The sequence below is a fragment of the Podarcis muralis genome, chromosome 15, assembly GCF_964188315.1.
Source record: "Podarcis muralis chromosome 15, rPodMur119.hap1.1, whole genome shotgun sequence".
Classification (NCBI taxonomy): Eukaryota; Metazoa; Chordata; class Lepidosauria; order Squamata; family Lacertidae; genus Podarcis; species Podarcis muralis.
The window spans coordinates 26229436-26256298 of NC_135669.1; the positions used below are offsets into that span (position 1 = coordinate 26229436).

General features: G+C 44.2%; 1 protein-coding gene across 4 annotated transcripts in view; it reads left to right on the forward strand.

The window, feature by feature from the left end:
- Positions 1 to 9051, forward strand: part of LOC114585355 (opioid-binding protein/cell adhesion molecule) — a 722009-nt gene extending 712958 nt beyond the window's left edge. For all 4 annotated transcript variants that reach the window (XM_028707918.2, XM_028707919.2, XM_028707917.2 and 1 more), the window contains one exon: positions 8409 to 9051. In XM_028707918.2, coding sequence (XP_028563751.1) covers positions 8409 to 8509 — 101 coding nt within the window. In that variant the 3' untranslated portion in view covers positions 8510 to 9051. The remainder of the gene's footprint in view (positions 1 to 8408) is intronic.
- Positions 9052 to 26863: the final 17812 nt, after the last annotated feature.

Below are 26863 nucleotides of genomic sequence, written 5' to 3' on the forward strand. Positions count from 1 at the left end.
ACAAAAGCTGATGCTCGTGATTATGAGATAGGGACGAGGGAGATATCTGATTCAGTTCACATTTAAAAGCGAATTTAGCAGCTTTCTGAAACAGTAACAGAACCAAAACACAGCCATCCTTTGAAATTTGCATTTAACCAGATTTTGCAGTGACGTTCCCCAACAATGTTTACAAAATGCATCTAAAAGTGTGCATGGAAATGTATTGGTGAAAATAACATGCAAAATGCATCCTATTAGGGGAAATTGCTTGCAAAACTATGCATGTTAGTCAAAGGTGCATATGGGAGGAAAAGGGGGCTTATTTGGAGAAATTCACACTAAAATGCTAAATAATTTCCTTGAACATCTTTGGAAAAATGAGAAACAGAGAGACCCTAAATTGGCAGATCGACCCATCCCTACTACCCAAATTATAGCCTCTGTGTGTGTGTGTTTTCTTGATTTTCAGTTTCAAATGAATTATATATAAAAAGGGGGAAAATAATAATATAAACAATAACAACAACATGTCGGGGTAGAGAGCAATCCCTCCCAAAAATGAAAATATAACGGAAGCAATCCCAGTTATGGTTCTTTGCATGTAAAGTAGTCAGAGAGGAAGGAGTCTGTAGCAGTGCTTTCTCTTTGAGATACTCCTGCTAAACTTCTGCTAAATCTCAGCCAACCTTCCGGGAACACAATATTAAAACACAGAGCCAGACTAGAGAGATGGAGAGTATTGATAGAACTGACGTCTCTCTCTGTTTCTGTACATAAGCCTAAGGTCACAGTGACATCTGTTTCTCAAGTGCCCGCCTGAAATAAAGACCTTGAGTGTTTTGATGCATCACCCACCTGACTCAGGGTTATTCCGTGCTGACTTCTGAGCAGCTGTCGAATTGTATAAGCTATGGCAATGGTAGAGGGGTTTGGGGTTTTTTGGGGGGGTGGGGGTATATTTTAACATATTAAAATGTTATTTTTTGTATTTTTCAACACACCCAAATCCTCAAAATGGAATCGAATGCACATGTTTTCAACAAGTCCAGCTTTTAAAGTACAGGTGGGAAGCCTGTGGCCTCCCAGATGTAGCTGGACTACAATTCCCATCATGCATTTCCACATTGGAAAAGAGTCTTAGTAACTTGCTCTTATCAAACAATCACAACTGTGTCTTCCTCCATATCAAGTGTGGGGAACCTTTGGCCTTCCAAATGTTGCTGAACTACAACTCCCATCATCCCCGGCCATTGAACATGCTTGATAGGGCTGATGAAGGTGTAGTTCGGCCACATCTGGAGGGCAAAAGTTTTCCTGACGCTTGCATTATGCTATCTGACAGTGGCTCGGGTTGCTAATAACCCTGAGATCTGAAACCATTCAAGTTAGAAGTGCCCACGTAATGAAAACTGCTCAGTTATGGGAAGCTGTCATTATTCCATGTTTTCAGATAGAAAGAGGGCCTTTCCGTTTCACCTTAAATGAGGATTTCCCCACTGCCATCTCAAGTTTCGTTACGGAGGAGGGATTGAATCATAGGGCTGGCTTTCTTTTGGCTGACAGCAGCACTGATAGATTCCGTTACATTTTCCCCAACCTGCAAAATGTCAACCCATTAGAAAAAAAATGCAGACATTTCACATTTTATTTCTGATGACTATTCTCTACCCCAGCCCCTTCTTCCCGAATCATTGGCATCTGGTTATTAGTCGTAGCATTCCTAGTTCTGACACAGTCAGTTCAGCATTTGCTAATGTCAGCAGAGACACAGAGCATTGCTGTCCCCCCCCCCACTCCACCTTTCCCTTTCTTTGCAGAATGGTGCTGCCTTTGGCTCCAGACTTGAATTAGCCTCCCCCTCCTCTATAGAAAGACTCACAAACACTTCCAATCTCAGCGTTGAATGAGCACAAACCATATTTGATTTCCAAGTACCAAGGAAAGAAAGACACACAAAAAAAAAAAGGAAAAGGAAAAGGAAAGGAGAACGCTGAATTCCCCTTAACAACAAAACTCATTTGAATTGCTCTACAAAGATTGTCTGGGTAGATGCTCATGAACACAATGCTGCATTCTGTTGTAATTAAGCAAAATAAAAGTTCTGTTTGCGATGAAACAATTTGGCTAAGCTGGTTTTTCATTGCAGAAAATGGGTTTGTAACTCTCCACTTATTCAGGAACACAGGAGCTAATTAGATTCTCTCCTGCCATTATTTTTAATTTTTTGCCGTTACAATAGTTGTTATCCCCTTGTCTTAAAATTAATGAGGTTAGAAAGCTCACTTCTTGTTCCTTTTTAAAGTTCAGGTTGCGGCTGAGCATCTAGAAATTTAACTTGGCGTATAATTATGCACCGAGGATTCTTTTCCTGCCTTTCTCTCCCCTGAATCTCTTTTCTTTAAAGAATCCTTTGATTTTTGCTGCGATTTTTGCTGATTGCATTTATTTAAGAGCGATGAAGGGGAATTGTTAGGCGCATCATAAACAGGCTAGATCTTCAGCGTTAAAAAAACATGGGTCAAATTTGTATTGGGCAGCTCAAAAATTATGGATTCCCCCTTTCAGTTCTGCCTATACAAATGGCCATCACAATTTGGGGGTTCTTTTAGTGAATCCCAACATAAATGTTTATCTGAATGCAGATAAATACCGGTTTTACCACATTTAGCACCATTCAGTAAGAAAACCAGTTGGAAATATCTGGGAAATGTCACCTCTTAAGTGATTTCCTCCCCCGCTTCCAAACCAATTATCTTGCTTCATTTCATAACATGCACAAAAATGCATCTATTAGTGAATCTGGCATACCACTATGCTCTGCCAAATGTGCATATCAGGTAAAAACTACACAAAATTTGCATGAGAATGCTGATAATTTTTCATGAGAACTTAAATAAAAAAAGCAAAGCAATGTGGAAATGTGGATAACTGAGTTAAAAGGTAAAGGTAAAGGACCCCTGACAATTAAATCCAGTTGCAGACAACTCTGGGGTTGCGGTGCTCATCTCGCTTTACAGGCCGAGGGAGCTGGTGTTTGTCCACAGACAGTTTTTCCGGGTCATGTGGCCAGCATGACTAAGCCGCTTCTGGTGCAACAGAACACCAAAACCAGAGTAGCGCACGGAAACACCATTTACCTTCCTGCCTGAGTGGTACCTATTTATCTACTTGCACTTTTTGGCGTGCTTTTGAACTGCTAGGTTGGCAGGAGCTGGGACAGAGCAACAGGAGCTCACCCCATCACAAGGATTCAAACCACCAACCTTCTACCTGCGTCCCTTAATTGAGTTTAAGGAGCAGGAAAAATAAGAAACTGAAATTGACAGAATCACCCCTTGCTAATTAGACTTTGCGCAACCCCTGTTTTGCTTTGGTTTCTTCTCTGCCCCACAGTTATCCACTCGCCCCACTTACTGCATCTGCAGACATCCTTGCTGTTCCTTGACTCAGTTTCCCTTTGAGGCTCATGCCTGGGTTTCGTGGATTTGCATGAAGCTATATGGCCTGTGTGCTGCCTTTAAATGTTGCTCCTCATTGCTTTGAATCACATTGTCGTCTCGTATTGTTATGCCTCATCATTACATTTGTAAGCCACCATGAAAACTGATGTCTAAAGTCAGAAGAAGAATGCGAATATATAGATATATAGATATAGATATAAACACATGTGAACAGAAGAGGGCTGAGGGGGGAAACAGACTCTCAGAAACTTTGCCCTGTCTGTGGGTGGCAGAGCGTGTGTAAGGGGGGCGCCGAAAGAGAAAATTTCCCAGGGAGTGAGCCATGTTCCTCAATGGGGAAGAAAATTCTCTTTGCTCAGCTGGTACAACAATATCAGCACAAAATCCCACAAAGTAGGCATTTAGCAATGCATTTTAAAACCTATTCTCTCTCCAAATATGCATTTCTAAATGCATTATCTCCCAAACTGCCTATTTTCAGATACATTTTGGTAATTATTTTGGAAGCAAGAACTGCATCAGAGCATTGGGAAAGCACAAAATCTGGTGACCAAGAGCTCATTGATCTGCCCATTAGTCTGAGAGGTGCAGATGGACGGTGGTATCTAACTAACACATATCATCAGCACAAAAATTTGTGCTTGAGCATCGAGATCCCCCCACATCTCTTCCCCCCACATGCAACCCCCCCTCACAAAATCTGCTCCAGAGAGTTGTGGGAACCCATACAGCAGATATATGGGTTACATGGGGCAAGGATAGGGAAATCCTGTTGCACAAGCAGAAATCCTTGTGCTGGCAAAACACATTACTTAGCAATACTGTGGATGCAACCCGTAGACAGTTTATATGAGAGTGCAGAATGACTGAATTCCCACACAGGATTTTTTTGCAGGGAGGCACCTCCAAGAAGCACATGCTATGTATGTAGAAAGAGATACAAGCTACCAGTGTATTTCCTACTTGTTTGCTTTCCATGCACAAAAGTCACAACTTTGGCTTGCCAACATTTGGGGGGCACATTCTCATCATAAATTCAAAGCACTATGATAACACTCTCAACTGGCATGGCTTCTCCCAAAGAATCCTGGGAGCTGTGGTTTGTTAATGTTGCTGAGAGTTGTTAAGAGAACCTTCATTCCCCCTCCCAGAACTACAATTCCCAGAGTTCCCTGTGAGGAAGGATTGGTTGTTAAGCCAGTCTGGGAATTGTAATTCTGCGTAGGGAAGGGGGAGGTCTCCTAAGAACTCTCAGCACCTGTAATGAACTGCACCTTCCAGAAATCTCACGGAGAAGCCATGATTATTCAAAGTGGTATAGCCCTTTAAACATATGGTGTGAATGTGAGCCTAGTCGCCACATACGCCACAGCATATTTTAATGGCTACAATAAAATGTCTCCTACAAACCTATGTTTACAGGGGGAGGGAACCTGTCAGGTAGGTACACTGAGAAGGTCTGTGCAGGTAGATGTGTGCCCACAGGCACCAAGTTGGCAATCCTCATCATAGCCCTGGATGTTGCCTTTATAGAGCCAGAGACCCAAAAGCAAGAGTCAGCCGCTCGTAACCTCATAATACATATTTTTTTAAAGGGAAGCAATAAAAATCAATGCATCATTACTGGAACTATCCCCCGGTATTAAAGAAAAAAGAGGGGAAAGAGGAATGGCAGTCCCATTATCCAAGCCTGTATTGCCGCGGTCTCCTTTTGCAGTCTACCCATGCACTGTGGTCATTATCAATTTTTAATTAGACGAGTGCCATTCAGCTAGTTAAACAACAACCGAAAGCAGTGCTTTGCATGTACTGAGACTGGAGGGACAGGAACGGCTGGGGGCTGGGGAGGGGGAAGCACTCACTAGAGAACGAAACTACAAGAGTGTAAAACATTTAAGAGCAGTTACTTCATAAAGAGTTCCAGATGGGAGGAGCTCGGCACAGATGTGTTCTATTCCAGGACTCCGAGTCAATCAGTGTTGCAATAAAATTACAGATTAATGAATCAATCAGCACAAAGGGTTGCCAGCCTCTTTGGTTGCTAATTGTTGCAGTGGGGATTGGTGAGGAGCGGGAGGGGGTAGCTTGGGGGCAATGCAGCTCTTAAGTTAGCAAGAAAGGGTTTCTTATGAGCTTTGCAAATCTCTCAACAGCCTTCCTGTACCCTTCCAGATTTTTATTTTATTTCAGCTCACGTTGGTGCCAACCAGCATGCTCAGTGGTGAGGGACGGTGGGACTTGCAGTGCAGCAACATATTGAGGGCCACAGGTTCCCTATCCCCAATTTACAATGGTGCTGTGGGTTAAACCACAGAGCCTAGGACTTGCCGATCAGAAGGTCGGCGGTTCGAATCCCTGCGACTGGGTGAGCTCCCATTGTTCGGTCCCTGCTCCTGCCAACCTAGCAGTTCGAAAGCACCTCAAAGTGCAAGTAGATAAATAGGTACTGCTCCGGCGGGAAGGTAATCGGCGTTTGCGTGCGCTGCTCTGGTTCACCAGGAGCAGCTTAGTCATGCTGGCCACATGACCCGGAAGCTGTACTCCGGCTCCCTCGGCCAATAAAACAAGATTAGCACCGCAACCCCAGAGTCGGCCATGACTGGACCTAATGGTCAGGAGTCCCTTTACCTTTAAAGGGGAAATATGCTTTGTGGCCCCCTCCCTTCCCAGCACAGGCACTACCATTTATTGCTTTCCCATTCAAAGTAAGGAAGAAGCAGGTTGGAGAGAGCAATAAAGCAAGAGACAGTTCTCTTCTCACATAGAGACTGGTGCAGTCCTTAAAATAAGCTCTGCAGGTCTTGCTTTCCATACCATCACCTTGGGCTGTTTGGTCAACAAGCACAAAAAGCAAGGCCTTTTTAGTGGTGGTGCTATAGGTCTAGAATACCTTCCCTCTTAAAACCTCTCTCCCCCCCCACCCCCTTTCCCCCTTTAAACTTAAAAACTCTCTTTTGATAAGCCCTCAATGTCTTGCTGCTGCCAAGTTCTTTGTATTATATTTTAAATTGTTGCCGTTTCATTTGTTTATGGTAGGATTGCTTGTTCTTTTGCCATACATATCTTTCTGTCTTATTCTGTGTGGCCACTCTGAGAAGTGTTATTGTCAGGGGCTCAGGAGCAGAGGCGCAGAGGAGAGAGGAAATGGAGAGCGAAGGGGAAGAATCTGAGGGCAGCGGAGGGCAGAACGACAGTGACCCGAGAGATTCCATGAGCCTCTCCAGTGAATCAGAAGATTCCCAGAAGGGAGCACCGGTGGCAAGGGCAAGGGGGGTGCCAGGGGGGACACACCAGAGGCAGGGGGCCAGCGGAGACTCCCAGAGCAGTAGCTGGAAATCAGGGCCAGCTTCCCCACCGGAGCGTAGTGGGGGGGAAGAGTCTCATAGGTCAGAGTCAGCGTCTCCTCCGGCAAGCAGGGAGGCGGAGTCTAGCCCAGCTAGCATCCCCGAAGAGGGAAGCAGCGACAGGAGCAGTATAACGGTCAGAAGGAAGGTGGCAGGCTGGGCGCGCACGCCAAGTTCAAATGTACAGGCGCGCGGGACAGGAGAAAGCACGGATTGGGAACCGGGTCCTAAAGCTCGCTGGAGGGAGGGGGAAGACTCAGGGGAGTCAGCCTCAGAAGAGTCTAGGAAGGGCAAGACTTCGGCGGACAAGCGGACCCAGAGGAAAAGGGAGCAGAGGAGGAGGTGGAGCAAGGCTAGGGTCTTGAACTGGTGTCTGGGGGGAGGAGACTCAGATGGAGCTTCGACGGTCTAGAGTTACAGACGTAGGGCTGCGCGCCGCGGCTGTAAAACCAACAATGAACCTCAATAAAGACTTTTGTATATAAAGAGACACTGGCGTTGGTCCTTTGTGAGCTGGGACCTGAGGCAGCCCTGACAGTAAGCTCCATCCCCCCCAAAAAAATTTTGCGAGCTCACGAAGATAGGCGGACATGACTACTGAGGCGACACGTGACATTTGTAGTTGGCTCACACCAGACCCAGTAGTGCGCATGAAATTTAGCATAGCCACAGTTCCATAGCACAACAGGTACTGCAGTGTAAATGGAACCTTAGAAAAAGAGACAGAAGTGCCAACATTATAATCAGGACAACTAATTCAGTATTCCCCGTGTCTGAACGCAACCTTGGACTCATGGAATATGCTCTCTTCTAGTATGGCCCCAAGAAAGAAAATGAAAATATCTGCTTCCTGGCATTCCTCATTATGTCTGAATGGGGAACTCTGTTTGTTGGAACAAGCCAGGATCAGAAATCATGGTTTGATCCTGGTATGTTTCCACATACCTTAGTTTGTAGAGTTTAAACTTTATGAACTAACCAGATTTTGCCCCTTTCACATGTAACCATAAACCATGGTTAGCTAAATCAGGAATCAAACAGTTCCTTATCACAGGCATGCTGGAGGAGGAGAGATGAAGCAGAAGCACAGAAGCATGCTCTCATACTGCTAAACTATGGGCTAATGTTACTTCTGAAGTAGGTCCTATGTGAGAATGAGTTGTAAATGAATCTCACACAAGTTCCTATTACAGCAATACAGCCGAGGAATTTCAGTGTGTCAACAAAGGAGGAGGCACTGCTTTGATATTGGAGGGGAGTGTTCCTGAAATCATTCTACCTAAGGCCCCCATCCCAAACCTGGAACCAGCACTGTCCATCCCAGACACTCCTTCCAATACTTGAATTCTCTGTCTCCTGAATACATAGGAACACTGCCTTATACTGAGTCAAAACCATTGGTCCATGTTGCTCAGAACTGTCTACACATAACTGGCAGTAGCTCCCCATGAGTTAAGGCAGGAGTGTCTCTCAACTCTATCTAGAGATGCTGGGGATTGAACCTGAGACCTTCTGCTTGCAGAGCAGATGTTCTACCACTGAGCTATGACCCTCCACCCCTTTATCCTTGAAATAATAACCAGCTTCTCTATTTCTCTCTCTCTTGTCTCACTTGATCCAGGCCCAGGAGCAGTCCACGATGGCAACAATGCAGCTTCCAGAGCGATGGCCTGCCTCTGGCTATCAGGCACCCTCTTTGCTCATTTCCTCCTCAAGTTTTGATAAGAAAAGCGAGGGTCCTTGCAGATGACGCCTGGCTTCTCCCACACCACAGACTTTTAACCATCCACACTGCTGGGGGGTGGGAGGGGGTTAAGAAACAGCAACAGCCGTCTACAGCTTGAACATACTGCCGGAAGGGCAAGGGGAGGGGGAGGACCAGCTGGGTTCCAGGTCAAGCACCCATTCAGGATCGGCCAATCATGGGCATTTCCCAAAAGCAGAATTAGTTTTCATTTCCCTTCCCTTTACCCCACCACCCTTCGAAAATACCCTATTTATATATTAAAAAGAAAAAGAAAACATCTCAACCTCTCATTTTACCATCCTCAGTGGAGCCCGCCCCCAAAATTGCCCCAGGAGAATAAGACCTCTTGGTCCTGAGAGATGATGCACAACAGGAAGTCGGGGAGGGGGGGAAGCAAGTCAAAAAGTGTCCTATTATCTCTGTGTCTCTTGAGGAAAGGATTGTTCTTTCTACTTGTAACACTGTACATACATGTTCATGTTTCTAAGTGTCCGATTACACTCTGGTTTCAACTCGCTTCCGTCTGGGTGGATGTTTTCATGGGGTTGCAACCCTGCCTCCAATGCCATCCTCTTGCCCCATTCCCTCCCACCCTAGCATATGGATTGTATATGGAAGCATGAGGGCTGGGAGGGACGATGGTCCGCTCACACATTCAGACAGAGATTTCCTCCACTGTTGGGAGCACATGAAAAGGAAGCCCGGGGTGTGCCCGGCTTCCTCTCCCCTCTTTTTAAACTCAGAGTGACTCCTCAATCTCGATAAATTGACAGAACAGCAAGTCATGCGTCTCCCATTTATCAGTATAATCATACCACTGTTCTGCCCATTCACCCATCCATCTAATTATCCATCCATCTAATTATCCATCCATCTGCCTTTCCAGCCATATATTTGCCATATTTATCAATCTATCAATGTAATTATCTGGAGTCCCCCCCCCTTTTTAATACGAATATCTCCTTCTCGGTTCCCCATATGCACTTCCACCCATCCATCAGTATAATCACCTTTATTGAGCCGCACCTTCATGTAGTCAACATTTAAATTCCTCATAATTTAACCCATTATTATTTTGAAATTCTGTGGGAGCCTTGTCTCTCTTTTTTTCGGGAGGGGGTGCCTTTTCTGTAAAAGGAGGACATTGAGGGGCAATTCACATAGGGTCCAGAACCAGTGGCACAGATAAACAAATAGGGTGCATTATAAAATCAAAGAGAATTGTGACCACAAAGGCATAGCATTAAGTAGTACTCTGCCAGATACGCTTATGCGGAAATCATCGGTTTTTACGCCTCTCATATCCTCGCCTTAAAATGGCATAAACCTGTCCCTAAATTTTTGCAGTTCTAAGCATTGCCTTAAAAGTAATTCACTAAAGATGACATTGTGATTTTTTGGGGGGGTGGGTGGAGAGTATTCTACCATTTATTACAGTGCTCCCAATATTCTTTAGCATATGGGCTTTAAAATAGATTTGGTACATCATCTCTCCAGCCCAAATGTGCCCTGCCATCCCCTTTGTCCACTGACAAGTCCATCCCATCATAAGCTGCCAATGGGGGGGGGGAGCAATTCCTTTGCTAGTTTATTGGGACATTCGCCTGGCATTTGTTTAAGAACCTTTTGAGCAGGGGGGAATTGAGCACCAACTCTTTCCAAGTATTTAATTAACATTGAAGGGGAGGGGAAAGGAAACGGGAAGGAGAAATCAAGAAGATCATGATTTCCTGCATCTCCGAGGCTCTCCTCTGAGCCCTAAAAAAAAAAAAAGGTTGGGGGATCTTTCAGGTTGCTATTTGCTAAAGCCAAGCAATGGATCACATTGTCAAACGTTTCATTTCACTCTGAGGACTCAGTTTCTGAAATTTCTGGCACTGCCCACTCCTTGCCTGACGGGTGCAGGACATGACCTACCACAGAGAGCCACTTCTGCCCAAACAACAACAGAGGTTGTGGCAGAGAAGGAGTTCTGGTGCCAACAAGGAGTGCAGGAATCTATTTTCTGGGACATGATGTCTTTGGAATCTATTTTGTGGACTGAAAGCACGACAACGACAGACATCTACCAAGGTTGATTTGGAGAGATATACTATCAACAGGTCAGCGCTCTTTAAATCAAACATTGCCCATTTCAGATCTTGCCCCAGGACTGAGTAGGACAAATGGGGATGAATAGAGTAAATACACACTATTTTATGAAGACCAGCTGTGTGGGGGAACCAATTAGCTCTCTGTCGAATTTATGCTGTTTCCTCTGTTATGCATACAGGTGGGAAAAGAGATGGAAAAACTAATAACAACAGTTTACCCATGCTACATTTTTTTCCCTCTTAGACAACTTTCCCCATAGAATGATGGTCTTGAGACCATCCTGTTCAAGTCAAGACTGGAAGTCAAGTCAAGACTGGAAGTCCCAAAAGCAGTAAGGAAGTATGATGCCTGCTGTACTGAGCTGCTAACAGCCATGTCTTGGGAACACTAAAATGACCTTGTGGATGGCAAGTGACTGGTGGTGATTCCCAATGGGTCTACCTGGATGATTCAAGGTGTCTAGATTATCTATACATGTAAAACACGAATGATTTAAAAGAGTCTGATATTTACTTATACAAGACTAAACATTTGGGTGGTATATTCATTTTTTTAAGCAAAACAGGTTGAAAGGCTCAGACTTTGCTTTGACATGAATGATGGACACAAATCCACCATAAATGCATTATTATTGAATGTACAGCCTTTGCTTCCCATAGCTTTTTTTTTTTCCCCCTGCTGAAAGTAGCAAGCTTTCCTTCACGTATCAAGAAATGGAGATGTAGTAGTCAGGCCCTTATGGGGGGTGGGGAAAAGGGAGGGAGATAAGAGAGAGAATTGGCGCATATGGCTTCTGAACATGTTTTTGTTGTTCCGTCAATTTTAGCATATGCTGTCCTTCCAATAGTGGAATGATGGGGCAGCGTAGCTCAACACACAAACACACACACAAAACCTTCTAAGGAAGGGAAAGCACCTTAACTGGAAGGCTGCGCAGAAGCATGTTACTATGAAGAGAGCGAAATCACAAGCCATTGGGATGCTGATTGAATCTCTACAAGGAATTTGCAGCAGTGTCTTTTAATGCAAAATAGTTTTGTGCCCCAGCAGGAATTGCTTTGCTGGATGAAATCAAAGCTCAGCTAGATGCCACTTCATGCTTATGATGGAGATGGCCTTTCACTATCTAGCCTCTAAGGATATGGGAGAGATTTGACTTGTTCTGACTCCAGCAACAGGTTGAGTCTACTGGATTGTTTTATTAGTGGTGTGTGTGTGTGTGTGTGTACACACACACACAGGTTCTTCAGCTATGTTCCTAGTTGACTTAGATCAATGTCAAAGTTGACCTAAGCATAAGAACTGTTGTGTTTGAACTGGCTCTGGAAGTCACTAGATAGAATTCTAGGGCCTCTTGTTCCTTGGACAGAATTGGTGTAAACCTGGAGACACAAAGCGTCATTAGTCCCAAAAGGATGACTGACTGTAACAGAGTTGTGGGTGGAAGAGACATTGTAATTTTCAGAAAGAGGCTAGGGAAATAAATTATATTTAAAATCCTGCTGGGAAACTCCTGAGGGCTTAAATATGGAAGTTTCGCTGAGCAATCAGCTCTAGAAAGCTAATCCCAGGCAATTCTATTCTGTGAGCATTGTGTTGATTTTGCACGCCAGTCTCTGGTACCTTGTCTTAGAATGTCCTGCAAGCCCCATGGAGGAGGGCTGGAACTAAGTGGAAGGATTGAGGAGAACCTCTACCTTCAAATGATGATGACAATGATGAAGTTCTGTTGGGAGTTTTCTGTAAGGAAAGTGGATAATTCCTTCCAGAACCATGTGCACTGAAGAACTGGTGATTCACCATGTACTAAATTTGCCCGATAGCCGTTAAAATTAAGTGCCTGATGCATGGTGTTTGCAAATATTATCTGGATGCATTCAGAACAAAGTTCTTTAAAAGGTGTGTTTTGAGGGCTGGATAGCTCCATGCACCTGGCCCTCTGGTACCCTGAGATCTGCAGATTAAGGGTGGTATACAAATTTAATAAATAATAATAATACAAAGCTTAGCTGTGACTGGGACTGGCGCAGCAAACATGGGCCTCCATTCATATCAGCGACGCCTTGCAGGAAGCTTCCAGTCTGGCTTCACTGAAATGAATGGAGATTGTGCAGCACCAGCACTTGGTAAGTCATGTCAGTTGGTTGTGAATGAACCCAAGTGCAGTTGCCTGTGCCCATTTACTTCAGTGAGACTTTGTATGAGTAGCTGGACCCAGGATTGCTGCCATTGATCCTAATCATAGTCACTTACGTCTCATTGAAATCAATAGGATAAGTTAGCTGTGAATGGCACGAACCCTAGTAACTTCCATTTGTTGGAGGAGACTTCACATCTGAGGCTTAATGAGGCTCTTCTGCCGTGAAACATTGGAAGTTGCCTTATACCAAGAAAAACGCTTTTTTATTGACTTCACAGTGATTAGGAGTGGTTCTCCAAAGTTTCAGACAGGAGTCTTGGGCAGCCTTCACACCATATGTTTGAAGCACTATGATACTACTTTAAATGGTCGTGATATCTGGGAGCGCTAGTTTGTAAGGGTTCTGTGAGGTGACAGGAGGCCCCCTTGTTCCCTTCCCAGAGTGGTTTAACAATCAATCCCTCATCACAGGAACTTGGGGAATTGTAGTTTTCTTTTTTGGGGGTGTTAAGGGGTCTCTCCTAAAAACCTAAAGCAATCTCAAAAAATCAAAGCTCCCAGAATTCTTTGTAGGAAGCCATGACTGTTTAAAGTTGCATCATAGTGCTTTAAATACATGGTGCAAATGTAGCCTTTTCTGACCCTATCTAGAGATGTGTGTGTGAGAGAGCCTGGAACTACTTTGCATAGGATCTGCCACTGAACTGTGCAGCACATCCTATCAACACAAGGATCCCCTCCCCCCACATACTCTTAAAATCTGTTCAAAGGCTCCTCCCATCCTTCCAGAGCAGGTTTGGGGAGCCTGTGGGATGTGCACGGGAGGAGGAGAGGGGCGAAAGTCTCATTGCACAAGTGGAAATCCTTTCCCTGACAGGACAGCTTAGTTGATTGCCACTATTCATAATGGGAATGCAAAGGCTGCATTGGCCAGAATGCTTGTTTGCAATACAAATCATTTATCCTTGTCCAAACTGATAATGCAGATAGCATGTGAAAAGTTGAAGGGCAGTGTGAACCTCACTTATGTATGAAGAGCATGCCGAATTGCTTCAGGAAGATGCTTTGGCATCTTCCAAAAATTATCCTCCTCAAGAAAGCAGAAATACAGGGCAGAGCCACACTGTTCATTTAAAGCACATCTAACACACATTTTAAGCACACACCTTTCCCCCAAAGAATCCTGGGGACTGTGGGAACTGCAAATTATAGCTCTGCGAGGGGAAACTTCAGTTCTGTGATTCTTTGGGGGATGTCATGTGTATTGAATGTTCTTTCAATGGTTGGTGTGGATCTACCCATACTATATAAATCTCCAAGCGACACCTGTGTTAGAATCAAGCTTAATGTCAATGTGCCACAAGGCATTTTGGATGTGTGTGGGGGGGGTGGAATAATATTAGCCATCTTCAAGTATCTGAAGGGCTGTCGCATGGAACAAGCCTGTCTGCTGCTGTTCCAGAGGGAAGGGCCCAAACCAGCAGATATAAATTACAAGAAAGGAGATTCTGACTAAGCATTAGGAAGAACTTTCTTATGGTAAGAGCTATTTGGCAGTGGAACAGAGTAGCTTGGAAAGGGTTGAACTTTCCTTCACTTGATGTTTTTCAACAGAGGTTGGCTGGCTATCTGTCAAGGATTATTTAGCTGTGATTCCTGCATTGCAGGTGGTTGGACTAGATTGCCCTTGGGATCTTTTCCAACTCTACAGTTCTATGGTTCTATGATTTTAATAATATGTATGCAACTTAGATTATTTTCAACCGAATAATACTAACACCTCAACATTTTTTAAACACACACACGGAGAGACAAGAAATTGTAGGTCAAAAACAGCCAACTTCCTTTCTTTGCTGCCAATAAAAATAATAAGGAATGGTTTCCTGGTGCTTATTAACAAGGAATGCAACAACGACAACAACAAAATAGTAGAGGAAGTTTGCAACAAAGTTTGGTACAGCAAAATTGTGGTGTCTTTCTGAAAATCCTCATGAAAACTGGCAATGTGAGCAGAAGACTGCATTCTACATATATGCCTGATGGCTAGAGTTCCTGATCAAGATGATGCAGTGGTCAATCCTCCTCCCGAAGAAGAATCTTCTCAAATGCATCTTTTGAGCATCCACGAGCAGCAGTTTCAGAAAGCTGTGGATGCACATTGGACACGCTCCTTGCTGTGCCAAGGAAAGCGGTGCAACAGCCTTGCGGAAGAACTGCTCCTTACTGCCGAAACGACAGTCTTTGCCTCTCACCATGGAGAGGCTTGGAGAAAGGGAAAGCCAAAGACTTCACACCGAGACAGCTTCTGATCTATATGCTTTATCACCACCAACAGCAAAAGTTTAAGCCATTTGTGTGTTTCTAGATTTGGGGAACTAAAAGGAAAAAATTATGTACAAATTCCCCTCCATGCACACACACACAAACAAAAGGGGGAGTTCCAAATAACCTTTATAAATGGCAAGCATTATACCTACTGGCATCTGAGAACAAGCCTTTTAAAAACAAATAAATGCCAAAGTCTGCTCTACATTCATTCGAGGACAAACGCTCTCTGCAGTTTTAGAAGCATAGAAGAATACATTTGTCCTTTGTATATTATCCATTAAGACTGCAACCCAAAGCTTCATGGAGGTTCCTGTGTGCATGTGAGGCTCCATGAAAGCTCATGTGGAGCTCTGTGAACATCCTCAGAGCTGTTGCATGCAAACCGGACTGGAATATAAGTAGTCAACGCTTCCGGATAAAGGCTTGGTCATATTCCCTAAAACCTGCATATTTCGTAAATCTGCATTCACCCTGACTGTAGATCCCTGTGTAATCATAGATGCACAGAGCTTTCCTGCACATATGGTGTTCCCCTTTCAGTTCATAAGGGTTTATTCTGTGCACTGAAATATTCTTTTGGGTCTGCTCCCTCCAGTGAAATGAATGGGGAAGCCCTACATGCGCTCAGGAGCTCCCATGCCTAGGAAAGATGACTGAGCAAAACAAGTGTGTCAGATTTTGTTCAGGTCTGCTTAAAACAAAACAAAACTCAACCTGCTAGATTTAAGGCCAAGACAACTAAAGGGAAAATTAAACGGATCTGTCTCAAAAGCAAACAATGTAGATGCTTGGTCCTTTGCATTACATCAAGGACATTGACTATGGCTCCCCACCACACACAGTTTGGTGATGGAGACTCTCCCTTAGCCCCAATGAAGCCACACCACTCACTCTTCTAAGTTAAGCAAACAAAAATAAGACCCAGAATTGAATAATTGCTTCTGTTTGCAGCTACTGGGGAGATTTTTATTTTTAAGGGGGGTGGGAATCATTCAAGTTACTTGTGCAATGTATAAGTGCAATTGTGAGGAAAACATGTTGGGTGTATGAAACCGTTAACCTGTCAGATTTCAGAGTCCTTATCTTTGCTAGACTTACACGTTCTTCTGTGACTTATCAATGGTGCAATTCTTCCAGCTGTGTCAAAGCTATGGGCGTGAACAATGTTTTCACACAATTTTATCCTTTTAAAAAAAGAAAACTAAAAAAATAAGCAAAGTAGTAAATCAATTATTAGTGTTAAAATGCTTTAATGAGAAAAAAGAGAAAAATCAAATGGAAGTTTTCAAAGGCTTTTTTTTAAATTTAATTTAATTTTATTCTGTCCGCCTTCTAGAAAAAAAACTTTTAAAATTTATTTTTTTGATCTCTTAAAGCAAACAAGATCAAGTCTCTTTTTCCTGTCAATAATCGTATTAAAAAGAGTGAATATACTACCTGAATTTTGTGCATGTTACATTGTAGTTGTAACCTTTTCTAATTCAGGAAGAATAAGAGATGGTTGTGATTGTGCAGTGTATCAATAAAGTTTGACAAAATTTGTACCTTTGGGGAAATTTTATACAAGGCTATATTTTATTCCATACTTGCACACCCCCCAAAATACATAAGGCTATACTCAACATTCATCACACCCAGTAGTGTGACTTGAGTGACTGAAGTCCATTGATTTTTAATTTTTTGGGGGGGTCCTACTCTGAGTACGACTTGGTTGGGTATCAGCGTTATTATTTTATTTTCATTTATTTAACATAAATATATGGACATGGCCAGGTTGGGGAAGGCATAATGAAAAGGGGTTGGAGAGCCTTGGGAACAGAACCCTTGCCTTTGAAGTCCTGGGTGGGGAGAATGAAGCCCAGAAATCTGTCAGTTGTGCTTTACCTAGGCAGTCCTCTTAAGTGATGGACAATTCCTGCCCAGAAATCCTCCTGCCTCCATTTGCCCCTTTAGGGGCTCTTGGTACATGTCCCCACTTCTGCTCTTTTCTTAATTATTATTTGTAGTATTTATTTATTGCCTTTATAGTCCTCCCCTTTTTTTTGCCAAAGAGCTCAAGATGGCATACATGGTTCTTCCCCCTCCTTGTTTAATCCTCAAAACAATCCTGCGAGGTAGGTTTAAGCTGACAGGCAGTGAGTGGCCGAAGGTCACCCAGTGAGCCGAATGGGGATTTGAACCCTGGTCTCCAAGGTCCCAGTACTCCACATGGTGGCAGCTTCAGCCTGAAACCACATGTGGTCTCTGCTACAGTAACAAGAACTGAACATTTCCACACATGAGAAAGGAGGGTGGGGAAGTGCACATCAGCCAGAAAATAAGAGCATATGTGGTATAATAAACTTATTTTGGATCCCCATATTCTGGGAACCCTCCTCCCTGATCAACTGCCCTCTAAATGCCTTTATAGGTCTATCCATTGACCTGTTTACCCCAGAAAACACACAATATTTTCTCCCCATCTCTCTTCACCCCTAGAGGAATGGCTCATCATCCCATTTTCCATAGTCTTATTTTGCTCTTCTCATCATTCATCACCGACAAAACACTATTCCCTATCACTCAGCACACCAACAAGCCACACATGTGCGCATACAGAGGCTCTCCATCTTTTCCCATTCATCTCCACTCACACATCCATCAATACGTTCTACCAAACACAACCATCCTCACCATCATAGGCTTCCATCGCTTCTGCCAATCCAAACCCAGTGTGATTTAGACTCAGCTCATACCACTTTTATGAAAATGCTTCAGCGTAATGAACTCTTTCCTTTTATCCCTCCTCCGGCATGGGAAAGCTGTGTGTAGCTAGTCTACAAATACACCAGTTAAACAGAGCTGATAAAGAAAAGGTATTGTGTCCAACATGTTATTATCATTTTTTTTTTAAAAAAGCACCTCTGTAAAAAACAAACAAAAACACCAGAAATGCTTCCAGAAATGTAAAACCATTAAAGATGTTTCTGTCTCTAATAAGAAGTATCAAAGGCAGAGGGGAAAATCAAGCTGCTGGGGGCAGGGAGAAAATTAAAGGAGATCAAAGAGAAACATGTGCTTAACTCCTTTCTACTAGCCTTATCTAATTTGGCCATTAGGATATATTTTGGGGCTGTTACGAAACCAGCTACAATTACGGTATTTGGTCTTACCCTTGATTTGAATTGTGCAGCAGGGAAAGGAGATTCTAAACAGGAGTCAGGGCTGTAAGACAACCTTCCCTTATGTCTCGGGGTACTTCCCACAGATGGCACAAAGGCTGGTAACCTGAGTGTGTCCCAACCTTTGGAAGTGAGGCACAGAGGCACAGTAACTCACTGAATCTTGCTTCCTAGTGTACATATATAATTAAAACTTTTGCTATCTAGCCACCCACAGCTTCTCTGTATTTTTAAAAAGCCATTCTAAATGGAGAAAGGATGGAGGCCCGATGAGAAATAAGAAGAAAATGGGGCAATGGAAATCAATAGCCTGTGTGCTTGTGTGCGCACATGTATGCATGCATTAGGAGTATGCACTGACCACAAGATTTACTTTGGAGCATGACTTCGCATTTTGGAAAACACTCTGCCATGGTTTCAGGCACATTCATAGGTCACCCGATTCAGCTTGGGGAAATATTTATCTAAGTATTGCAATCACTTTATTTTTTGATAGAAGTAGATAAAACTTGCAGGCACAACAGCCCCTCCAGAGTGGGTAAAGCCTGCAAAATTAGAGGCCCAGAGGCTTTTGTGTTCGTCAACATTAAGAGTTAGATTTTTAAAAAGGAAACTTCTATAACCCCCCTCCCCTCAGTGTTGGGCCAGGACTGGATGAGTTTTACTGGCAGAGCTACCTCCTCTGAATAAATCCTGCCAAATTTTAGGCTGAGAGCTGATGTGATGAATAGGATGGCCTAATAATAAAAGAATACACTGCTAGACTCACGACAAGCAGTGGGACTAGAACAGCCTCATTCATTTTTTCTGTAAATTGGTGTGCAACGTAGCCCTCATCTTGCAACCATCACAATGATATGGAGGAAGTGTTGTCCCAGGTAATTATTTGGTGAAGAATACAGTGGATCATATTTGGAGGATATTATCCAAAGTGGCCTTTTTTCTCAAGAGCTGAGAGGGTAGGGGTAATTCGGAAACTTTCTCCAGGAGAAAAGTAACCCAGCAACACACCTTCTGAGAAATTTCAGCTCAGCTCGGCATCCACCACAGGTTCTGGTCCCCATCTTCCCCCTCCCCTTTCCCAATTTCATGGTAGTGACTTTCTGAGCTGCTGGGAAGAACCTGTTCTCCTCCTGAGCAGCCTGGCCATGGCAATCGAGCAGATGGACTGTGACATTTTCACTATTGTATTGCAAGGGCTCAGGCCATTAATCAGAGGGTGACATGGGAATCACAAGGGAAATGAGGGGGCCCAGGAGTAATTCGCTGCCATTTACCTGTGAGGTTCCTAGCACAGCCCCTACTTTGCTGCAGGCAATAAGCAGTTGCTGTGCCTAATAACTTTCTACACATGGCCCATCAGCCACCAGGGCCAAGAGTCCCTCCCTTGACCGCTGAATGTTGCTTGAACCTGGCAATAGTGGCAAGATTTTCCTTGAGCCCCATCTTCAAGGAAACATGTGTTTTGTTTGGTGTAATGCAAAACACTTTTTAAAAATGCAATAATATGTTGTAACAAATAAAAGAATACTTGTGAAGCACAACCCCGGGCGGGGGGGGGGGGGGGAGACACAACTGTGCAATGCTACAAGGTGATGCTCACACTAAGTTTGTACATGAGGCGCTGGTGGAGAATCTTTTTCAGCTTAGGGGCTGCATTCCCTTCCAGGCAACTTTTTGAGGGCCAGAGAAAAAAGTGGGTGGGGTAACATACATAAATGCTACCTATGTACAGTAAGGTCATTTACTACACACAGTGATACATTAGGGCTTATGAGGGATGTGGATTGGATGAAAGCATTGTGGCTGAGGAGGTGTGGCCTATGGGGAGTCCCAGGGGCCAGACTTAAAGGTCAGGAGGGCCACCTTTGACCGCCAGGTCCATAGGTGCCAACTCTAAGGGCTGCGGTCCCTTTACCCCCTCAATAAAAAATTTGAAGGGACTGTCCCTCAAAAAATGTTGATACTCATTGCCATTCAAATGGTGTGCACACACTGCGTCATGTGATCAATTATGTGGGGCGGGACTTACTTTGGGCCCTCCAATATTTTTTTCCAGATTGGCATCCCTACCCAGGTCTGAGGTTGAGACCAAAGTCTTAAAAGCTCAAACATAACTTCTGTGGTAAAGCTCTAAGGAAACATTTACATGGAAAACAATTCACTTAAAAAAGAAGAAGTGTACATGCAACAACTGTGAGGCAAAGGATACTGTGACCGGCTTGTTGGCGATAGCCAAAACATTAAATTAAGAAATACATTTACATGTAAAAAGCAGGTCTATGTGGGATGCACACTTTTGAGAAATGTTGCTCGTCCGATCACTGATCGGTGACTGCAAATCCAGTAAGATGTTTCACCTTCCCTTGGAATATCCCACTAGGGATACTTTGGCAACATCTCTTCAATAAGAAGCGTGAAGCTGCTGGCATTTCCATTTGTCAAGTTTTGGCTCCCAATCAAAGATGGCATTCCTTAGATCTTGGGGAGGGGAGTACATCTCATGCCTACTAAGAATGAACTTAAATGCACATATGAAAATGTTTGGAGGCTGTGTCCTGCCTATCTTGAATGGCAAAGCTTGTTTTGAACTAGAAAAGAAAGGACAAACCCAGAGTGTGGCTTGGATCCTAAAACAAATGAACAAAAGGAAAGTTTGCTTTCCCTCCTTCACATATGCACCCCCAAGAAACTCTCTGCTGTGGGTGAAAGGTAACATCCTGAACAAGGTGGAACAAGGTGTGTGTGGAGTAGGCTGGCCAGTTACGCATGGCTTAAAAAGAGGATTTGCATCACTAAAAAAGAGGACATGGATTTGCATAACATTTGCACGTGGTACTTTGTATGCATAGGCATACATTTAGAAATAATAACTAACATTTAAATTTTCCCTGTTTATGGCTCATTATCTCTAAGCAAGCTTGGCAACCAATAGAGAATGCCTTCAAATAGATGACTGTACTCCAAAAGCCCTTCAAAGTAGAGGACTCTCCTCTGTTAAGTAGGACACATGGCCAGCCTAGGTTGGAGGTGAAGGGGACAGGAAACCTTTTCCCCCCTTAACATCTAAATTCTTATGATGCCAAGTATTCCCTTAAACTGAAGGAGCCCAACCCCTGTTGGTTTTCAAAACCAGGAAGTGAGTAAATCAATCAACATGTGAGGAAAGTCTCAGTGGTAGCGCATCTTCTTTGCATGGAAAGGGTCCCAGGTTCAATCACTGAAATGACCAGGTAGGGGTGGGACAGACCCCCTGCCTGAAACCCTGGCAGTCAGTGTAGACCAGATTTCTCAACCTTGGGTTCCTAGATGCATTTGGACTACAGCTCCCATCATTCCTAGCCAGCATGGCCAGTGGTTGGGGATGGTGGGCGTTGTAGTTTAAGAACATCTGGTGACCCAAGGTTGAGAAATACTGATGCAGACAATACTCAACTGGATGGATAAACAGTCTGGTTCAGTACAAGGCAGCTTCCCATGTTCCTACCGTCTATTCCCGAAAGTAAGACATCCCCCAAAAATAAGACCTACTTCCAGTTTTGCCTCTCGATGTAATATAAGGCATCCCCCCAAAACATAAGACCTCCCCGATAATAAGGTCTCCCCGAACATAAGGCCTCCCCGGAATATAAGGCCCCCAAAGCTACCGTAAGGTGTCTGACTCCTCTGGACTGTAGCGGCGGGCACCGCTGCACAGCTCACTGATTGGCCGCAGTGCAGCCGGAGCTGTTCAGGCAGTGGGAGGTCTCTTTAAATCAGAGAGCCTGCGCTGCTGCCAGGACACGCTGCCGCCTGCTGCTCGCTCTGCTCTGACGGAGTCTGGCTGACTCACAATTACCGTCTTTCCCCGAAAGTAAGACATACCCCGAAAATAAGACCTAGCGCACCTTTGGGAGCAAAAATTAATATAAGACACTGTCTTATTTTTATATGCCTGTTGTCTTTGTCCATGGAGTTTTCTTGGCAGGGATACTGGAGTGGCTTGCCGGTTCCTGCTCCAGGTGAATCATGTTTAGTCAAAACTCTCCACTATGACCTGTCTGTCTTGGGTGGCCCTGCACGACATAGCTCATAGCTTCTCCGAGTTATTCAAGCCCCTTCGCCATGGCAAGGCAGTGATCCATGAAGGGGCTGATCGCCGAAGAATTGATGCTTTTGAATTATGGTGCTGGAGGAAACTCTTGAGAGTCCCATGGACTGCAAGAAGATCAAACCTATCCATTCTGAAGGAAATCAGCCCTGAGTGCTCACTGGAAGGACAGATCCGGAAGCTCCAGTACTTTGACCACCTCATGAGAAGAGAAGACTCCCTGGAAAAGACCGTGATGTTGGGAAAGATTGGGGGCACAAGGAGAAGGGGGTGACAGAGGACGAGATGGTTGGACAGTGTTCTCAAAGCTACCAGCATGAGTTTGATCAAACTGCGGGAGGCAGTGGAAGACAGGAGTGCCTGGTGTGCTCTGGTCCATGGGGTCACGAAGAGTCAGACATGACTAAATGACTAAACAACAACAACAACTGTCTTATTTTCGGGGAAACATGGTATGCCGTTCCTTTAGTCATGCTTGGTTACAATATGGGGGCTGCACACAGGCAATGTTCATTTGAGTGTTACTAGTATGCCAGAGTTTCATCTGTGAGTCATGTGAGTACCAGCATTTATGCCCAGAAGCAAGAAAATTTCAGACACTCTGCTTGCAAACACCACCATGGCCATCCAGTCCACACATCTGGTAAAACCCAATGCAGAAAGAGGTGTGTTGGGGGGGGGCATCAGAGGCATCAATGTGGGGCCTCCTGAAATGCAGTTAGGAGAGCTTGCTCCAGGCACAGTGGCTTGAAAATTTACTTCTCTTCTGAAGTCCAAATAGGGACTAAAAAAAACCAGTTGGTGCTATTGATTTCCCGTCTTCCAAACGCATGTGCCACCTTAATTGTGATTTGTGTGATAGTTCAGGGGCTGAAAGCTTTCGCTTATCTCAACCTGGTTAAACAACTTTAAATAATAACAGGTCAATATATCTGTCCATTGGCCCGGCACATCTGCCCTCCAGCTTCAGTGGAGGGACAGCTTTAATCTGCCAAAGCTTGAGTCTTACTTACAGGGAAGACGCAACAGAACAGTTACAAGCCTCCGAGGCTGCTCCCTCACTCCTGGAGGCTTGCAGGAGTTAGAATCTGAGTTCCCTCAACCCACCAGAGATCACCTGCACTCAGAAGTAACTGGAAACAGATGATAGACCAGAGCCTCTGTCAACTACAGTGAGCTCCTAAGAGAAGAATTGTAGCAACTCACTTCAAAATACACACTCCAAATACATCTCCATCCAACTAGCAAAGGAAAGATTCAAGATGTGCAGTCACTGAGAGTGGGGAGAAGACAGTGATAGCATGGGTGCTAGCCAATAGGCTCTCATGACACAGTTAAGTACGAGTGCGGGGACGGAGATAGAGCAAGGAAAGATTACTTGCTTTCCTCAGCAAACACCCAACAACCTCCATGTCCCCACACCCCTGGCAAACCTTGCATGGCTTTGTTACTTGAGAAGAGAGAAGGAAGGCAATTCCATGACATTTGAAGGGTGACTTTTCAAAATGTTATGTCGTGGCTATGCCAAAGCTACACGAGAGCTGCACATGTCCCTTACTTAAATCCAAAATTATTTAGTGGATTTAACACAATTAAATGCTGTAGGTTAAGAGTAGAGCATCTGCTTTGCATGCAGAAGGTCCCAGGTTTGATCTTTCACATTCTCCAGGTGTCTCCTGTCTGAAATCAGCTGCCAGTCACTGTACAGAATACCAAGCTTGATGGACCAAGGCACTGATTCAGTGTAAGGCAGCGTCCTATGATCCTAAGCATTAGAAGAGACTCTGTCACACACACCCAATTTGCCAGGATTGCACCCAGACAGGCACACTTCTCTAATTCCCCCCCCCCCAACTTTTGGAGAGGGGTTATTTGAGGCAGTTCAGAACATTTTCATTACCTGTTTAATATTGCACAAAGTGGTAGATTCCAAACACACTCTCTCTGTAATCTCCTTTCTCAACTTTAGCCAAAGGGTTTATTTTTCTTTCAGTTCCGTTCTATTGCTCCTCTTCCACCAATCAATGGCGATTTCATTAGCACACAATCACTGTCTAATTAACTCTGCATTCAATCACCACCACTAAACGGTGTGGTCAGGAGCATCAAAGCTTGAGTCTGTGCTAACCTCAGATCTTTTGAAATGAGAAGAGCTAGGGAGGAGGAGAAACCAACAAAACAAATTTACAAGAGATGCTGGGACACAGAAGAACCTAATTAGTGGCCTGCTAGTGGCCTATCTAGTCCAGTATCCTAATTCTCATATTGACCACCCAGATACCTGTGGCAAACCAGCAAGCAGGACACTAGCACAAGGGCACTCTCCAGAAGGTCCCAAGAACTGGTTTTCAGAAGTATTATTGCCTATGACTATGGAGATAGGGCGTAGCCACTTTGGCTTGTACCCACTGATAGCCTCATTTGCCCACTCCTATTTTCAAGCCAACTTTTTGGTTCACTTTAAGAGGGGAACCAGGGAACACCCCACCTTATTCAAGCACCAAAATAGGGGGAGACAGTCTATGGCAGAAGATAAGAAAAGGAGAAAGTGGTTGCCTTTTTTAATTAATTAGAACCTCTATATATGGAGCCAGAGTAACCTCTGAATACAGACACTGGGAGTAAAAAGCTGAAACCCACAACCTCTTCCTTCTGGGTACCCAGAGGCGCAACCAACTGATCATGGCTGGAAAGAGAAGAGAGGATTTAATGGGCCTTTTACCTGATCCAGCAAGGTGGTTCTTACGTATTCCTAGCTGCAGCAATGCGAGCATCTCTTTGCAGCCAAAGGAGATTTATACTAAAGAGGAGGTGGCTGACATGTAATTCCAAAATCGCTTTCCGTCCTGGTGTTGTCAAAGGGAACAGTCAGAAGCAAGAGGCTTGAGTCTGCAGCCATCAATCCTGGCTTATCTACAGAGCCATGCCGTAAACCCCATTGATCATAATTTCTCCAGTTTATTTTCTCTCCATAATAATCGAGGAGCCAGAGAAAATGGCAAGAATCTCTCTCACTCGCACACTATCTCTCTGATACACAGAGTCAAAATGGGCAAAGGGATGCATCCACAGGACACTTAAGAGCCAGGCTCCCAGTATCAACTTCTGGGTCAGTAGCAGGGATGGAGCAGGAATCCACCAAACACAGACTCCAAAAAGACTCACCTGATCCCTTCTTGAAAGATCATGTCCTGGATGTGATCCATGGTCCACTTCAGAAACTGCAAGCTGGAGGATTCCACTGGTAGTGGGGTGGGGATTGAAGACATTGTCTTCATTGATAATCCTCAGACCACCTATTAAGGGCTTGTTGCTTTTGTTTTGGTCCCATTTAACTAGCATGTTTCCAGGTGAATGTGATCTAAACTGATTGACTGATTGAAAAACATTGCAGCTGTGGCAATATACAAGTTCTGTGTGTGGTGCTCAGTATGCAGTGACTCCTCCAGACATATCTATTTGTTGCTGGCCACATTCACACCATATACGTCAAGAGGTCTCATGCCACTTTAAACAGTCATGGCTTCCCCCAAAGAATTATGTGCCGTGTAGTTCATTAAGAGTGCTGAAAGGTGTTGGGATCTCCCGATTCCCCTGCCAGAGCTACAAACCTCAGTGGCTTAACAGTCAATTCCCCTTCATAGGAAACTCTGGGAATTGTAGCTCTGGGAGAGGGTCTCCTAACATTTCCCAGCACACTTAACAAACCACAGTTCCCAATATCATCATTATTTTGCTAGAAATCATTGCTGTTTAAAGTGGCGTCATAGTACTTTAAAGGTAGGATGTGAATATGTTCTCTGTGGTGGCATGTGAGTCACACCATGAGCAAGCACATTTTGGAGGTGTGGGTGGGGACCCAGTGTGTGGTACACTTGCTGCTCTGATGCAGAAAGTTGAGTTGGTATTCAGGGTTCCTCCTGCGGGCTTTGCACATCTCTGTGTAATATTCCATGCTGCAGAAGCTAAGACTCTATCGTACCGCAGAGCTCTTACCTCGATCAGAAAAACAAAAGCGCTAACACACATTCCTATATCCCAGTTCTTTTTGATATTATGCAAATCCACAAAGTAGATCCCACAGTCCATAAGAGCCTGCAACTTGTGGCTTTCACTGCTAACTTAAGATTTGGTTTTATTAAAGAGCTAACACCATGGAGCGGTTTAGACTTCAGCGCTGGAGTATTTTCCTGCAAAGCAAATCCTGTACAGTAGTCCCTGCCTCAAGAGAAGCCAAGCGAGTCCCTAAGCTACTTTTAAATATCGTTCTTTATAGAAAAGGAAGCAGTCAGACGCTTACATTCCTTTAAGGGAATTGCAATCACAATGCAACAAAAATGTGGAAAGGTCCTCTCCCCACCCCACAATGAAATATATCTCTGGAAATGGTTACATTTATGATCCTCAGTTTTGCAGGGACCCCATTACAGGCACATAAGCACACAAAACACCAAGGCCAGCAATGCCTCGTGGTACTCAAAAACCACATAACTTTTTGCACATAGTGCTTGCAATG